This window comes from Taudactylus pleione, unplaced genomic scaffold (assembly GCF_031769625.1).
Source record: "Taudactylus pleione unplaced genomic scaffold, aTauple2 ptg000078l, whole genome shotgun sequence".
NCBI classification, from domain to species: Eukaryota; Metazoa; Chordata; class Amphibia; order Anura; family Myobatrachidae; genus Taudactylus; species Taudactylus pleione.
Genome location: NW_028284480.1, coordinates 1,066,662 through 1,084,900, shown reverse-complemented (window position 1 = coordinate 1,084,900; position 18,239 = coordinate 1,066,662). Strand labels below are relative to the sequence as shown.

At 43.3% G+C, this 18,239-nt stretch overlaps 1 protein-coding gene across 3 annotated transcripts in view; it reads right to left on the bottom strand.

The window, feature by feature from the left end:
- The window catches only part of SGSM1 (small G protein signaling modulator 1), a 353,611-nt gene that overhangs the window by 35,995 nt on the left and 299,377 nt on the right, over positions 1–18,239 (bottom strand). For all 3 annotated transcript variants that reach the window (XR_015877719.1, XR_015877720.1, XM_088467888.1), the window contains exons 19-23: positions 17,031–17,624; positions 9,341–9,465; positions 8,673–8,755; positions 5,891–6,000; positions 3,572–3,668 (exon numbers count right to left, since the gene is read on the bottom strand). Coding sequence is in view for 1 of the 3 variants with exons in the window: in XM_088467888.1 (XP_088324014.1) it covers positions 3,572–3,668; positions 5,891–6,000; positions 8,673–8,755; positions 9,341–9,465; positions 17,031–17,624 (1,009 nt within the window). In the remaining 2 variants the exon portion in view is untranslated. The remainder of the gene's footprint in view (positions 1–3,571; positions 3,669–5,890; positions 6,001–8,672; positions 8,756–9,340; positions 9,466–17,030; positions 17,625–18,239) is intronic.

Here is an 18,239-nt window from a genome sequence, read left to right as displayed (position 1 = left end):
TCACAGCAATCACACTGTTAATCCACACTCCAGTAGTAGCTAGATGGAGGTCATTTTATGCTGGACATTAGAGCTTTCATCACACCAGCTTTAAACTACAGCCTCACATGGACAATTCAGTGAAAGGCAGCAAACAGGCTCCCGGGAGTAAGTTTGAGACGGACATCCAACCATATAGTTCTAAGCTCACCCTTCAAAATGTCCTTTTGCTGTATTTCCAAGCATTATTAACGCTGGCTGAGACACTATTAATCCAGTCCAGCATTAGTTTCTTTAATCCAGGGACCTGATTGTGCTTTTTATATATATAATATATATTTTTATTGAAACTTAGAATATATGAACATAACACAGAAAATTATATTGTCATAGCATAACATGAATAGAAAAGTCTATTGAAAATAGGGACTGTCCACAGTAACACATACATTTTTGGAAGCCACTTATATTAGTAACCTAAAAATAGATAGGTATATAAAAAAAAATTCAAAATAAAAAACACATCAAGTACAAACAGTATTAGACAGCCCTGAATAGAGGTGTAATAAGGGGAAGTGACAAAAGTGAACCATTTAGCAACCATACATAATCTAATGGAGGGGTACCATCGGCTAAAGTCGTAAGGTTATACCATGTCGTTATCTGTATCAATGTACTAAGGGTAGATTTAACCTGAGGTGAGGACATGATTCATATGAAAAAGGGGAGATAAAGGTGGCAGAAAAAGAGACAGGTTTGGTATGTCAGGTGAGATCCACTTGGAGAGAATGGACTTCTTAGAAACCATTGCCAATATAGCAAAAAGAAGTTTATTACCATGTGTCAGGACAGAGGAGGGGAATAGATGTTCCATAGTGCCCATGTATTTGTCACTGTAATAGAGATACTTAGGTCATTCTGGATATAGCATATATGAATGACACTCACACTGTGTGTATTGGTGGTAACTTATGTTTATTAGGAGTCACACTGCTCCTGCAAAGTTAAATGTATGTGTATCCGTAAGTGGATACTAGTTCTTGTTCGTTTTAAATGATATTAATAACCTCAGGTGTTTTAAATGAGGTGTCCGGCCTAGTGGGGATGGATAGGTTCCAGGTGGATATTAGTTTACTTGAGTCAGGGAATGTAATGTTGTCCAATACTAATTGGTACGTAGATGAATGGTATCAGACTGAATGGTGTAGAAACAAATGTCAATACGCGAATTGTTGTAAGTAGTGTGGACTGCATCCTCGAGACGCAGGACATCGGAGACCAGGAGGACACAGAGGAAGACTGCGAGTACACCCAGAGGTGTACAGAAAGGACGCGGAGGGTAAGTTAAGTGCACCTGGGGGTGGACATATCTGTAACAACATTTTAAAAGGCCCCCAGGCTTTATAACCTATCCTCCTCCACTCACTTACATGACCTCCTCTTCCTCTGCTGCACTTCGCTTACTCCTCATGGAGCAAGACAGCAGAATAAAATTTGCAATTGCAACATGCTGGGGTTTTAATTTCTTGCAGTAGCGGCAGTCACCCAATAGGGATGGAGCCTGTTATACTCCCTGCTAACTGCAGACAGGTAAGCAGGGCTCCCAAACAGCAAGGGTGACAGGCCTCTTCAGCCGGTGCTAAAGTTTACATTGGAAGGTACACCTGTGTCCATTTATCTGTCAATGGCTGGAGGTGTAAGTGACAAATTCCTGTCATACTAGCATTGATATGCTCAGTGTTGATAGAGGCTGAAAGAATAAAACTTAAAATCTATCCTCATCCAATTTGCAATAGTCAAAAGAGGATGTCAAGTTTTAGAGCAACCAGCAATCCTGAAATAACCAATTGCATATATGATCAGAGAGAGTACATTCTGGCAAAGGGAAAAATAGAGCAAGCCTGGCCTTGGAAAAATAATAGAGCCAACCATAATCTTGGAGGAATAAGAGTACGGCAGGGTTTGGAGAAATAAGAGAACAAGTCAAGGCTTGGAGGAATAAGAGAGCAGTATGGCATGACCTTGGGGGAATAAGAGAACAAGCCAGGGCTTGAAGGAATAAGAGCACAGTATGGTATGGCCTTGGAGGAATAAGAGAACAAGCTGTTGCATGAAGGAATAAGAGAGCAGTATGGCATAGTCTTGGATGAATATTCCTCCAAGCCAGGGCTTGGAGGAATAAGAGAGCAGTATGGTGTGGCCTTGGAGGAATAAGAGAACAAGCCGTTGTGTGAAGGAATAAGAGAGCAGTGTGGAATGGCCGTGGAGGAATAAGAGAACAAGCCAGGGCTTGAAGAAATAAAAGCATAGTATGGTATGGCCTTGGAAGAATAAGAGAACAAGCTGTTGCGTGAAGGATTAAGAGAGTAGTATGGCATGGCCTTGGAGGAATAAGAGAACAAGCCAGGGCTTGAATGAATAAGAGAGCAGTATGGCATGACCTTGGGGGAATAAGAACAAGCCAGGGCTTGAAGGAATAAGAGCAGTATGGTATGGCTTTGGAGGAATAAGAGAACAAGCTGTTGCATGAAGGAATAAGAGAGCAGCATGGCATAGTCTTGGATGAATATTCCTCCAAGCCAGGGCTTGGAGGAATAAGAGAGCAGTATGGTGTGGCCTTGGAGGAATAAGAGAACAAGCCGTTGTGTGAAGGAATAAGAAAGCAGTATGGCATGGCCCCGGAGGAATAAGAGAACAAGCCAGGGCTTGAATAAATAAAAGCATAGTATGGTATGGCCTTGGAAGAATAAGAGAACAAGCTGTTGCGTGAAGGATTAAGAGAGTAGTATGGCATGGCCTTGGAGGAATACGAGAACAAGCCAGGGCTTGGAGGAATAAGAGAGCAGTATGGTATGGCCTTGGAGGAATAAGAGAACAAGCCAGGGCTTGGAGGAATAAGAGAGCAGTATGGCATGGCCTTGGAAGAATAAGAGAACAAGCCAGGACTTGGAGGAATAAGAGAGCAGTATGGCATGGCCTTGGAGGAATAAGAGAACAAGCCAGGGCTTGAACGAATAAGAGAGCAGTATGGTATGGCTTTGGAGGAATAAGAGAACAAGCTGCTGCATGAAGGATTAAAAGAGTAGTATGGAATGGCTTTGGAGGAATACGAGAACAAGCCAGGGCTTGGAGGAATAAGAGAGCAGTATGGCATGGCCTTGGAGGAATAAGAGAACAAGCCAGGACTTGGAGGAATAAGAGAGCAGTATGGCATGGCCTTGGAGGAATAAGAGAACAAGCCAGGGCTTGAACGAATAAGAGAGCAGTATGGTATGGCCTTGGAAGAATAAGAGAACAAGCTGCTGCATGAAGGATTAAAAGAGTAGTATGGAATGGCTTTGGAGAAATACGAGAACAAGCCAGGGCTTGGAGGAATAAGAGAGCAGTATGGCATGGCCTTGGAGGAATAAGAGAACAAGCCAGGGCTTGAACGACTAAGAGAGCAGTATGGTATGGCTTTGGAGAAATAAGAGAACAAGCCAGGACTTGGAGGCATAAGCGCATAGCATGGCCTTTGACATTTAAAATGACAGAAGACAATTAAATAATATTTTTACTGCTGTACAGTTCATATCTCTTGATCATTGCTCACCTCTTTTGAAGTCTAAAAGGAACCAGCGATAACAGAAGTAGAAGTGAGTGTAGTCACCATTTTGGTGCATGAGTTCAAAAAGCTCAGAATCCAAAATCTCATGGGAGAAAAGAGAGAGAGAAAATGAGTTATAACCAACACACTGCCCATACTTTACTTTTCAAATAAACTTTAAATTGTAGACAGTTGGTGCCAAATGTAATAGGGTGAGAGTTTAGCAGTAATCTCTCACATTATTACATTGGTTGAGATGTATCTTTAAAATGGGAAAACATATGGATGAGAGTTCAAATCAGAATAGTTTTTTGAGTTTGAAAAATATGTGAGTTTGCCTGTTCTCAGACTCTATTACATTGGCCGAGTTTAAAAACTGCTCATCTCTCACATATTTTAAACTCTCACCCTATTACATTTGGCTGATTCTGAGTCGCACGCAAAGTGGCTGCAGTTGTGGGCAGCCATAGAAGCCATATTTACTACCTTATGCTTATTATATATATTCAGATATTGCGGGTGTTCGTGCATGTGCCAGCGGAAACCAATGCCGCCTATTGATTTTACATTGGCCGTTGCAACCACCATCATTAGCATCTGCACTTGCACAAGCTCTATTCTTGCTCCAAGGGATCATTCAGAAACTGGCTTCCCTTCCCCGTACACACGAATCAGAATCACACTGAGCTTTTGATACATGACACTCCCATATGTCAGAGTGGTCATGTGTGATCACTATAGCCCAATTTAAAGACAGATCCGACTGACTCAGAATAGGATAACATATGCAAAAAAGCGTAAACATGCGCTGTATAAAAAAAACTTGCCATTTTCGACTGTGCACAGTGATTCGTCCGACTCAGAATCAGGCCTATGACTGCAATTAATTAAAATATTCAGTTCATTATTGCAAGCCCCTGTCATGACTTTATTGCTGAGACTGATCAATTGAATATCATCTGTGCTAATATGCTTTACATCTGCTTTAACACACAGTTTGCTTGTGCACCATGTTCTATAACTGTATTGAATACAGATGTTCAGTCAGCACAATACACATCTTCAGAGAATTAGACATAAGATAGTGTTTTCTTCTTTCATATTGTGGGGTCAAAAACCACTTATGCATATCTAGGACCTTACTTCAGTGCTCCCTCTTTATACTGCCAGCTGTCTTCAGAAAATGTAAAAGAATAAAAAACACTTCTGAAAAATCAGTGATGTCTGAATGCTGACAATAATGCTTATAACATATGGAAAGTCATAGAACAAATAGATAAGAATTAGAAGTGTGACCTTTTTAGGGTTTTCACATCGCCACAAAGATTGCACACACAACTCTGACACAAAGGGTCTGATTCAGAGGTGGAAGCAGATACGTCTATTGGCAGTCGCCCGTCTGCGACTATATGCAAATGCTGATACAAAGTCCTTCCCTGGTGTACATCCGAATGTGCAAGGACTGAAACGCTCACTGTCAGCGTCCGTAGGTACTGAATACCAACGCAACCTTGAAACTTGTACCTGTCCTATGGCAGGTGCAGTTTCTTCATATGAGTATGGCTTCCTATGTCAGTGGTTTAGCATCTGTGTCTGCAACCACTTTCACCGACAAGGCCGCAACACGCTCATAAGACGGACCACCCCGTTTTATGGGCTTGTCATCGCCCAGCAAATTTTCTTTTCTGATGCTGTATGCCTCTATCACAAAAACGCCTTTGGGCGGACACTCTGTAATGCATGCACTGTAGGAGGTTAAGGATTTTCGCACATGCGCAGTAGCAGCAAATTGCTTAACTACATAAATACCAGCATTGGGTACAGCACTGAATCAGGCCCAATATGTTCCTAGAAAAAAGCTGTTCATGGGTTTTCTAAAACTCTAATTAATACAAAAACACATCAAAATGGAATATTAATGACACCTTGTAATGGCTGCCATATTTTTCTTTAAAGTCCCTTGTTCTGTCAAAGATTACCAGATTTAAACATGTTTTGAAATGGGGCCTTTGTATCCAAAAAGTGTGAATATATAAAGACTTAGGGGTATATTTACAATAGTTCGATTTTGGATTTGTGGTGACTTTGCATTCAATTTTGAGCATCAGAGATTTACTAAAGTCAAAATCGCATGTAAAATCGAACTTTCATAAATATACCCCTTAGTTCCCATTAAACTCTATCATTTATACACAATATTGTTGTTTTCTTCTTCACAGAAATAGGTTCTGAATCTGTTGTCCTGGATAGCACAGTAACACTGTAACTGTACAATGTAAGCAGTTCTAATACTTTCTGTGAGAGCCTGTATAAAAGATCCAGTACCTGTATAAGAGATCTCATGTTGGCAAAGTGTGTATCCATGGCACCTCCATGAGGGAAGTTCTGGTTCATTCTTTTCATAAGCTCCGTGAAGCAGCTGAATGCCAGGGCCTCTGGAGAAGAGAATATAGAGGCCACACAAGAGAAACATTGACAAGAACATATTGCTGTCCATTATATATCTATAAACTATAATGTGCCTGATTGTCTTATATGCTAGGAAAATTACTGCATTATATAACAACATTCACCAGATCTACATGTAAAGAACCATTTAATGAAAGTGAATCCCAAATGACCATTAACCAATACTTCCATCAGAACAATGCATGTAAACTCTGCTTTTCCTGACAGCATATAGTGTAACTATATTGTATGAGACTATATGATGTGTGTTACCATTGCTTATTCAATTATTTTCTTACTTCACAAAGTATATTATGAACATGTATTACTCTGAAATTTGAGTTATTTGTAATAAGAAAAAATACCACTTTATAATTTTATTCTAAAAATAGCATGTACAAAGTTTCAACTAAAATTTTATCCTGCATTGCTATTTTATGTGAACTTGGTGTGGGAAAAAAAGCCGCGGCTGCTGCATCGTTGCACTTCATTTACAGAGTCAGACTCAGTCGCACACAGATATACAAGTGTCACACAACAAAATAATCAGTGCAGTCTCGTGAAGCTTTTTGTTGCAACATTGTTTGAATTTTTGAGCGAAAAGGACACTCTGCAGAGTTGCAGAGGTCCTGGTGCGCCGAGAAGGGCTGATTGGTGTATTAGGGCACATCTGTAGTTTTAGAATTCGGTAGGAAAAAATTTATGTTTGGGATTGGCTTTAGAGATTGGGTTTGGTTTCTGGTTAGACCTTTGTCTTAGACCAGAGGTTCCCAAACTCCACCATTACAGTCCAGGTTTTAAGGATATCCATGCTTGAGTCCAGATGGTTAAATCAAATTGACTGAGGTACTAATTAAGTCACCTGTGCTCAAGCATGAATATCCTTAAAACGTGGACTGTAATGGCGAGGTTTGGGAATCTCTGTCTTAGATCAAGGCTTGGGATGTCGGAATTATTGTTAGGTCAAAAGGTTAAGGCTAGGTTTTATATTTTGAGCTAAAACAAATTTAGGACCACACTTATAATACATGCATAAAATATGTCTGCACATTTAGATGACTCATACTGGTAATAAGGGTTAATATATTTTTTTGATGAACATGTAAAAGGACTATAATGTTTATAATTATACCTAGGAATATAACTTACTTTGTATTTAGCCCAGGAAATGCTAGAAGTACTTGAAGTAGTTAACAATACAGACGTGTCCACATACATCTATACTCCATGTGCTACAAATCGTGCCACACAACGCGGGAACTCTGTGCGACCTGGTAGCGCCGAACGTCTTTTCGTGTGTCCTTTTACCTTCAAATGCATCTTATTTGCACAGCGATGTGACTAGATAGCACAAGCTTCTGCTGATTAAAATGATATGCAGCATGCCTATGTTCTCTGTGCGTATGTGGGAGTATCTGCATGCTAAACCCTACGTTACAGTGTTACAGCCGCTGATGCTGTACCGTAGCGTTTTGTATGCAGATACACCCGCACTGTATATCATTTTAAACAGCAGAAGCTGTTTGTGCATCACTGTGCGAATAAGACGCATTTCAAGGTAAAAAGTCGCACGAAAAGACGCTCGGCACTACCAATTCACGCTGCTGCATGGCGTGACTAGAAGGGCTGTTTAATGGGCAAGGAGGCTAGATGTAAGAGGACACATCTGTATATTTAATAAGGATACTTTCCTCTCTTAAACAAGGATGCCATGAATCCATCACCACTCTGGTATTTGTTACTGGGAATCTAGTTGTGAGACCACAGACCATTGTATATGAACATCAAGTTTCACCAAAAAGGAAAAATAAAATGACTCCTTGGATGGGGCACTCGTTTGTATTAAATTAAAACTTAGCTATTAATTGTGTGTACAGCTGACTTTCCAGGGACTGACGGGCGTTTTGCTGTTCCGTTGGCCTGGTCTCTTGTCAGGAATTACCTTATTTCCAGGGTTATCTTAGTTTCAATTATTTAAACAAAGGAGTAAAACTTTCTTCCCTCACCCACCCAATCCTCTTTCTAAGAGAGCATCTAAATAGAACAGCAATGTATATACCTTGATTAAAACACTACCACCATTAAGGTCATATTTTGGGATTTGTATATTTATATTACCCACTCTGCACAACAACTAATGGTTACACAATTTCACACTGTGAAATAGCTATATATTCACACTAAATTATAGGATTACTTTTTTATGATATTTTCACCTTTTCTTTACATATATGTTCAACAGGTGTAGTTGAATGCCTCCCTTTCTGTTCATATTGAAGTTTTAACATAATACAAATAAAGGCTAAGTTATACAAAAGAGTGCCCCACCTAAGGAGTTCCTTTTTTGTTTTTTTGCTGGAATTTGTGTATGCTACTCACTCAGAATGGAAAACCACCAATATATTAATTGTAAGTAGAATTTGCCACCTATAAATGTCTTATAGGATATTAGTCTTTCTGAATACTTTCTTTATTTATTCAGTGCTGGTATCTCCTCCCGTTTCCCCTCACCCTCATTATGACATGGTCATGAACATGTAAGATAAATAAAACAAATTCTCATGATCTTCTATTGTTATTTAAGCACTACTAGAATGGTGCTATATAAATAACATAAATCAATATATACAGCACATAGACCTTATAAGGAATGCCATACCATCATCTAGTATTACCAAGAGAGGAGCCAGCAGATCACACATCCCTTGCACATAGCCAATCTCAATGTGCTGCCACACATAGCTGAAACATATGCACAAAGAGAGGGTTAATGTCAGTAACACAAATGACAACAATCTCTGACTGAAGAGAGAAATAGAGAGATACCCAAAACAACACATAAATATGAAAAGGATTTTATTGAAATATTCATAGTAAAATATTTTTTTTCTAAATTATGGATTCTATGATAATACAGGATATGTTTGGATATTCACAGTAGACTATACAGTGTAACATAGTTATGTAGTGTAGTAGTACTGCATGGTGCAATGATCAAGGGCTGCATTTGTTTCAACCAGCTAATCTCTGTGGACATGCCAAACTCCAAGGCAAAAACATCCTGTAAATATTTACTAATTTCAACTTACTTCTGCCTAATTTGTATAACTATGGGGACACATGCTAGGGATATCTGCAGACTATTAATATTAGTATCTGCTGATTCTCCCATGCTGACAACCATCAGGTGAGGTGCAGAGCTGTGTCCTGGTATGGACTAATATAAGGTGACTGGAGAGTAGATGGTAGTTGATGTTAGCTAAAATTATTCTTGGTTGGAATTATTGCTTAATAGCTAGACAGAGACTACTTGTATATAATGGATACCTGCACATGACATTACGAAGCTTCTCCAGGTTAGCAGGTGTGAAATACCAATAGTTACGGTCACACCTCTGAACATCTTTCTCGATACGGTGCAAGTTGATAGTATACATATCCAGTACTTCTTGCTATATAAAGTTTTGGGGAAAAATAAACCAGTTAAGAGAATTATAGTAATGTCAGCAAAATACACGGTGCATGTATATTTAAAGGTAATATTTATAAAATACAGTATATTATCAAAATACAGCATATTTATAAAAAGTGTTTCATGCTATTTGTGTACTAAACTGATCTCAAAATGGTTTAGTTTGTAAAGGGTTGTGCTCCTGTTGCGACACTATACTAGGTTATGATGTCACAGCTATCAAAAATGAGAGTTATGGTAAGAACTTACCTTGGTTAACTCTCTTTCTTCGAAGTCTATAGGGTCCACAGGGAGACCTTGAGGTGTAGGTGATGGGAACCAATCCGGGCACCACGCAGTTAAAGCTTTCAGCTCCCAGGATGCATTGGGTCCACTCTCCCAATACCTCGCCCCCAAGCCAGAGGCATCTCAGTTGGTAAAAAGCTAAAGGCTGGAAGAGGATAAGAGAGAAGGAAGACTGGAACACTCAAGAATCACACTCACAGAGAAGGAGACGGGAAACTGGTGACAAGTATGATAGCCCATATGAACCCAGGTGCGTCAGGGCGGGTGCCCTGTGGACCCTATGGACTTTGAAGAAAGAGTTAACCAAGGTAAGTTCTTACCATAACTCATTTTCTTCTTCAGGGTCCATAGGCTCCACAGGGAGACCTTGGGGATGTCCCAAAACAGTCCTTTTAAGGGTGGGGACGCTCCTGCACTGAGGGGAGAATGCAAAGGAAGCATTCTGAGAGGCGAAGGTATCAAATGCATAGAACCTTAGAAAAGTCTGGACAGAAGATTATGTGGCCACTTACAAAGCTGAACAGCCGAGGCGCCACGGCGAGCTGCCCACGAGGGACCCACAGATTGAGTAGAATGAGCCTCAACAGAAGTCGGAACAGGCAGGCCTGCCTGTGTGTAAGCTTCTAAAATAGTCATACGAAGCCATCTAGTCAATGTTTGTTTATTGGCTGGCCATCCCTTCTCCATAGAGCACAAACAAGGAGTCTGATTTCCGAAGAGAACTGGTATGGTCCACATAAATCCTGAGAGCTCAGACCACATCCAAAGAGGCCTCACCTGCCGAGAGGTCTGAAGACAGAAAGGCCGGTACTATAATTTCCTGATTAATATGGAAACTAGAAACAAACTTAGGAAGGAACTCAGGGCGATTACGAAGCACTGCCCTGTCCTGGAGAAATATCAGAAAAGGAGGACGACAGGAGAGCGCTCCCAATTCTGACACCCTCCTGGCAGATGCAATTGCCAGATGAAAAAGAGTCTTAGCTGTTAACCACTTAAGTTCCACTTAATCTAGTGGTTCAAATGGAGGACCCTGGAGGGCCCGAAGAACTACTGCCAAATCCCAAGGAGTCACTGGGGAGACAAAGGGAGTTTGAATCCAGAGGACACCCTGGAGGAAGGTGTGGATATCCGGACGTGGATTCTACGTTGGAACCACAGTGACAGTGCAGACATATGCACTTTCAATGAGGCCAGGCGTAGGCCGAGGTCCAATCCAGCTTGAAGGAATGCCATGATTCTGGAAATTCAAAACACATGAGGATCGTAATCTCTAGTACGACACCACTGGAAATATGTATGCCACACTCTGTGGTAGATCCTGGCAGAGGCAGACTTACGCGCTCTAAGCATCGCGTTGATGACCGAGCTAGAGAATCCTTTGGGATGTCTCAAGAGCCACGCCATCAAAGATAGACGATCCAGGTCTGGGTAAAGGCAAGGACCCTGAGACAACAAGTCCGGACGTTGAGGCAGCAGGAACGAAGAGTCGATGGAGAGACTCCGAACATCTGAGTACCATTGACGTCTGGTCCAGGCTGGAGCCACCAGCAAGACAGTGCCTCTGTCTTGCTTGAACTTCCGAAGAACCCGAGGAAGCAGGGAGACTGGAGGAAATAGGTATGCAAACCGGAAGGTCCATTTTACTGACAAGAGCATCCACCCCAGGCTTGCTTTGGCATCTCTTGTTCTGGACCCGTACACTGGTAACTTGTGATTGCGTTGGGAGGCCATGAGGTCCACCTCTGGGAGGCCCCATTTGTCCACTAGACAAACTCCCGGAATGAACACTGCTGAAATGGCCGGGAGATGAGATTCTGCCCATGTCAGAATGCGTGACACATCTGTTATTGCTGCCTGACTTCAAATGCCTCCTTGATGGTTCATGTACGCCACTGTGGTGGCGTTGTTGGACTGAACCTGCACGGGCTTTCCGAGAAGAATGTGCTTTGTCATCATGAGGGCTTTGTACACAGCCCGAATATCCAATATGTTGATGGGCAGGGATGCCTCTACCGTTGTCAACCGGCCCTGAAAAGAGTGTGGACAGGTCACTGCTCCCCATCCCCGGAGACTGGCGTCTGTTGTTAGGAGTATCCAGTCCAGGATCCAAAAGGGGCGAACCTTGGTCAGATGAGACATCAATAGTCACCAAGACATAGACAGGCACACCTCCGGAGAGAGTACCATCGTCTGAGCCCTGATCTGGTGGGGTTATTCATTCCAGGAGATGATCAGCCCCTGTAGGGGCCTGGAAAGGAACTGAGCATATTCAACCATGTCGAATGTGGACACCATGGATCCCAGCACCTGCATTGTCGAGTGGACTGACACCCGGCGACTGCGAAGACATCTGCGTACTCGCAGCTGCAGCGTGGAGATCTTTTCTGGAGCTAGAAAGATTCTCTGCTGGTGAGAATCCAGAAGGGCTCCCAAATGAACCACTCTCTTTGAGGGAATTAGGGAGAACTTTTTCCAATTGATTAACCACCCGTGCGCTTGTAGACAAGAAATTGTCAGTTGCAGTTGGTGGTGAAGCACTTCTGTAGAACTCGCCAATAAGAAGAGGTCGTCCAGATATGGCAGTAGTCGGATACCCTGACTTCGCAGGTGAGCTACAATGATGGCCATAATTTTGGTAAATACCCTTGGAGCCGTGGATAGGCCAAAGGGCTGCACCCGAAACTGGAAGTGTCGTTGCAGTATAGCAAATCACAGATAACACTGGTGAGAAGGCGTTATGGGAGCATGTAGGTATGCATCCTGACTGTCCAGTGATACTATGTAATCCCCAGGTTCCATAGCCAGTATGATGGATCGTAAGGTTTCCATCCTGAACCTGGGCACCCTGAGGAACTTGTTCAGAGCTTTGAGGTTGAGGATAGGCGATGAGGCCCATTCGGTTTCTGAACCAGAAAGAGAAGAATAATAACCAGTCCCTCGTTGAGATAGTGGAACTGGTACAATTACCCCTGCTTGCAGCAAGAACTGAGCTTTTTGGATCTGCAAGGCCTTGGTTTTGTCTGAAGGAGGGCCTGTGCAGAAAAACTGGTGTGGAGGCCTTGGAATGAGAGGGCGTACCCCTGAGAGACCACTTCTCTTACCCAAGCATATTGGGCGAACTGAAGAAGTCTGCCTCCCACTGTGGGTTCCCCCAGAGGGAGGCCCGCCCCATCAGGCTGTGGGTTTATCCTCCTGTTTGGAGGCCGGGCGTCTTGTGCTCCAGGCCTGTTTCTTAGGCTTGGCAGTTTTCTTGGCAGCGGACTGTCTAGGAAAGGACTGCCCTTTGGCTTTACCTTGAGGATGAATGGATCTAAAAGGAGAAGCTTCGAGACTTTGCAGGAGCAGTTGCTGACGGCAGAAATGCAGATTTTGATTTGGCTAATGTGTCAACAATCTTGTCCAGATCTGGACCAAACAAAATCTCCCCTTTATAGGGTAAGGTCTCCAGGCCTTTCTTAGAATCGGCAACTGTGCTCCAATAGCGTAACCACAGGCTCGTCATAGTCTATAAGCAATGGGGATCTGACTGCAAGCACCAAGGCAGGAATAATAATCCTTAATTTAGGCTCCGCCTCTTGCCGAGGGTAGTCAGGGTTAGAAGCATCAGCCACCTCTCCATCATCAGAAGACATCTCAGACTCTGATAGCTGAGTGGATTGAGATGACAACACAGGATGCTATTTTATTGCATTATGTACTATATATAATTAGTGATGTTGGCGTTGTGCACTTGTGCTTGTTCTTGTTGTGTTTGCAAAAATAGTCTCCACATGTAGCATCTCCCATTATATATATATATTCAGGGTGTGCAGTCTAGGGCCCCTTTTTCTATATACTCTATTTAGTGTGCTCCCATGCATACCTGAAGGTATGAGATGCCTTCAGCCTAGATTAGCACCCCCTCCCTCATTGGTTTTAAGTAGGGATTCTGGCATTTTGACTGCACCTTAGTACAAGGCACAATCCTAGGCAAGTCCTGTAAATTTTATACTGCAGTGCAGCTATGGGTTGATTTTTGGGGCGTGGGTCCCCTGGATTGCTTTGGTTGGACTGCTTCAGGGTATCGCATTATAAACCCTTTCTTTTTTTGCACCTTTAGCACCTCTATTGTTTGTTCAATATATATGTATTATTTTCAACCTCTATTTTTCACCTTCTTATACATGCAGCAGTAGCTGCTCTTATCTATCTTACAGTTTCTTACACTTCACCTTTTCTCATTAGAGTGATGCCCTGGGGTGGCTCAGCTGGGCCTGTTTGGGGGGTGTCCTGTGCTCTGGATTTCAACCCCAGTATGTTAGGGACCTACCCTCAGAGGTTACCTGGCCACGGTAGGTAAGCCCATAACCATGGCCATGATTATGCTAAAACCTCTATCTATTGCAAAATTTTATTGCACTATGTATTATATATTATTAGTAATGTTGGAGTTGTGCACTTGTACTTGTTTTTCTTGTGTTTACAACAATAGTCTCCACAGGTAGCACCCCCCATTATATATCTATTCAATGTGTGCAGGCTAGGGCCCCCTTTTCTATAAACACAAGACGCTTAGCTGGTCTAACGGGCTTCTCACTCTGCAACATGGTCTGAAGAGCAGTAGAGGTTGCTGCCAGACTCTGTACTTAGTTAGAGAAAACATCCACCCATGGTGGAGGTCCACCTTGTGGTAATCTCATAGAGGGACTGACCGCCTGCTGTGGTACTGGAGGGGTCTGCATAACCAGAGGTAGTCCCTGTGAGGGAGGGATGAGCTGCTGTGGTACCCCCATAGGAGGAAATACAGCCGGGACCACCAGGTGGTCCACAATAGAGGCCAGCATATGCGAAAAAGTAGCCTAAGGTGGCTCCTGTACTGATGTTTGGGGGTTCGAGGAACCTGGTGGGTTATAAAACCTCACACATAACCCATCCCGAACCACATGCTCCTCACAGAAAACTGCAGTACATAATCTGCAAGATTGCAACATGGTACAGGAATGTGGTCATTGCCCTTGTCAGACATGTCTGCAGGTTAAATGACGCACAATATGATACTGAGTACAAAGCAACCGCAAGTATACTGGTTCTGTCTTATTGCTTAGGTAAGCTGCAGGAATCTGTTGCCTAAATATGGGACAGTGCAGTACACAACAGTATGTGACAGACCACACAAATATTGTATTGCATATATATGAGGTCAGGTATGAACCACCATAACACCACCTGTATTAGGGCAGAATGAGATAAAGGGGTATAGCCATAAGCTGACAGATAGAATAAAGACACAGACAGCTGCTAGCACAAGTCACATACAATGCAGGAAAGACGCTGCAAAGCAGCACTATACTCAACTTCACAATCGCAGGAAATAGCGCTACCTACGCTGACCCTGGGGAGTGGTATGCAGGGGGTCCGGACCACACGTTGTCCTGGGAGAACTGCGATTGCACCACAGCAAATGGCCGCTGGAGAAAACAGAGAGGGCGTGTCCGGAGGAGGAGAGCAGCTCATGGAAGCCAGACTGCAGTGGGAAGGCACGCTGAGCTGAGGGGAGGAGCCGCTTGAACAGGGAAGCTGTCTCCCCTGGCCGGTTATTAACCCCTGGGGACGCTGGTTCCCGCACCAATATTTCCATGGTGATCCAGGGGAACGCGATGGCCGGAGCCTGCGTCCACACTCAGCACCTCCGGTCTGTCCACTGAGACCGGAGGTAACGACTGCCTTACCTGTCTGGGTCCTCTCCGGGGGCCCTGGCTAGCGCTGACCCCCGGAACGCCTGCCGAGATCCCCAGATCAGTACTGGCGTCGTGGCACCGAAGGGGTGATGGAGCGGCAGCACAGACGTCCAACAGACATTCTGCTGCTGTGCTCTCTATACTTTGTAAAAGTGTAAAAGTAAAATAAATAAAACAAAGAAAATAAGCTATTGGGGCTGAAGAACAGCCCCCCTGCAAAACCAGACTCTGGTCGGGCACCAACGAAACTGAGGTGCCTCTGGCTCGGGGGCAGGGTATAGGGATAGTGCATTCTGGAAGCTGAAAGCTTTAACTGCATGGTGCCCGGATTAGTTCCCATCACATACACCCCAAGGTCTCCCTGTGGAGCCTATGGACCATGAAGAAGAAATACACCATATTTATGAACCCTATGGCAGCATAGCAATAAACATATAGAACACCTCTTACTAGTCTGTACAGCTGCAACAGAATGGTCATATAGTAGCGACACATCATAAAGTGTCACTCTATACATATATTGCAAATGAGAGACAAAATGAATGAGCTACTATAGGCAGTTTATTATAAATGTCCACGGACCCTCTGCCCAGACCACACAGTGTCATCAGTGTAAGTCCTACATGACATTTGCACTATTGCCCTTGTACTCGAAGCAGAATGGCTTGGTACATCAAGATGGTGTAAATTCATGGTTATAAACTGTTTCTTCGTCTCAGTGGATCAGGTTGTTCCAATGCATCTTGTATTGTGCCCACATGCAAAAGCTATATTTTGTGGTCAGTTTTTGTGGACAGTCACCCACAAAGTACATGGTAGGAGAATGCTCATTGTACTTTAGCAAGCATTCTGTGACATTATCAAGCAGCCTGCATTTAACACATTGGCTCTAATTAAATACAAGAGCTGTGTCACATTTACTACTGTACATTACAATTACTGGAATGATTGGAAGTCTCAGAACCAAGAGAAACCATTAGCACTTCAAGATCATACTTCAATAACCACTGCTATTACTACTAATCAGGGTTGGACTGGCCCACAGGGGTACAGGGGAAATCCCCGGTGGGCCCCACTGCCTGTGGGCCCACCATCCTCCTCTAGGTGTCAGGTTCCAGACCTCAAAATATAGATTGTTACTCTACTAGATGGTCAGTCACGATGTGGAGCAGGACCACTGATCAACATGGGGGCTTGGCTCCCTTCAATAGTAACTACACCAAGATTTGTCTAATTGTAACCACTCCCCTTAAGCATGGGCCCCTAGAACTGCATTCCCCCGGTGGGCCCTTCTTGTCCCAGTCCGACACTGCTACTAATACTTTAGCAACTGAAGCATTAATGTCCAAAGATATACATGATTATATTTTTATTCCTAAACCCTGCATGTAGATAAATCATGAGAATGGGCTGGGACTATCAACTAAATAAATACAGATTCTGGTGAAGTAGAACTCTGCAGACTGATGAAATGCTTATCTATAATGAAACATCATGTGAGATAACATGGATAACAGAGCAACAGTTGCAAGGTACTTACAGAGTATGTTACTCCTGTGGAAGAGACAGGAGATACTTCAGACACAGTTGCATCAATAACAATCAATGAATCATGCTGTGGATAAAGACTTTCCATCTCTGGCTCCTCTGACAAGTTGTCCTCACTTCCCACCAGGCTTTCTTTCTCAGCCTCACTGTCTGGCCAAGCTTCCACAGACAGCACTGCAGTCTCCTTATCAAGCAAGATGTCCTCTGTGCTTTCAGTAATTGATAAAAAGTCATCCAAGCTTTCATTGGCTGTTGCTTCTGTGTCCAGGCTGTCCTGAATTTTAAGTTCCTCTTGCATCTTTTTGTTATCCAACATACTGTCCAAGCTATTCTGTTTCTTTCCACTTGTAGCTCCTGGTTTCATGTGCAGGTAAAGTGCATTTTTATTGGTCTCCATTGAGGGATTCTCATCTGTACTGAAACTATGTTCTGAATACCCAGAAGTGATAGAGAAGTTCCTGGAGGATGGATGGCCTGAATCTGGAGAGCATGTCCCATTAGGTACTGTTCCATTGGGTATCTTTGAGGGTTTATTGTCCTCACTTCTAGTGTCTGCTTGATCTGCTTCTTCTACTGACTCAAAAACCTGTGCGGTGAAGATGAAGATCTGTTTACCATATCCTAGCAGTTGACAAAAATGGGACGGAACTCAAATTTTTTTCAACTGATACAGGGCCTGATTCAGCATGGGTTGCAACTGTAACAGCGTACGCAAATCGGCCGATTGTTGCTTACTGCGCATGCACCGGACGGCGACCGGGCTGTGATTATGGACGCACTGTGGAATCCATCACAGAGTGAGTGACAGTCCGTGAGCATTTAGGGGTGGTGACGGGGGAGTGGTTGCAGAAACGCAGGTGTGCCTGTCTGTTTAAACGCTGTTGCATGGGCATGCATAAATTAGCCACTGCAATTGCCTATGCAGCTTGAGTACTCACTGCGTGCGATGAGACTTCTGAGACAGGTCAGACTTGCTGTAATTGTGCATGAGGGGCCGATGTTCTCCAATATTATCGATGTATACGAAGGACTGCGAGGTATTACGGATGTGAGAAGGCAGTAGTGGGCGTCTCTATGCTGGCTGAGCGGCGGCAGACATTAGCATATTTACGCAGCTTCATTGCGTGCGATTATGCAGCTGAGATTGCAGTTGTGATCTGTGCTGAATCAGGCCTACATAAAATTTTTTGAGACTGTCTTC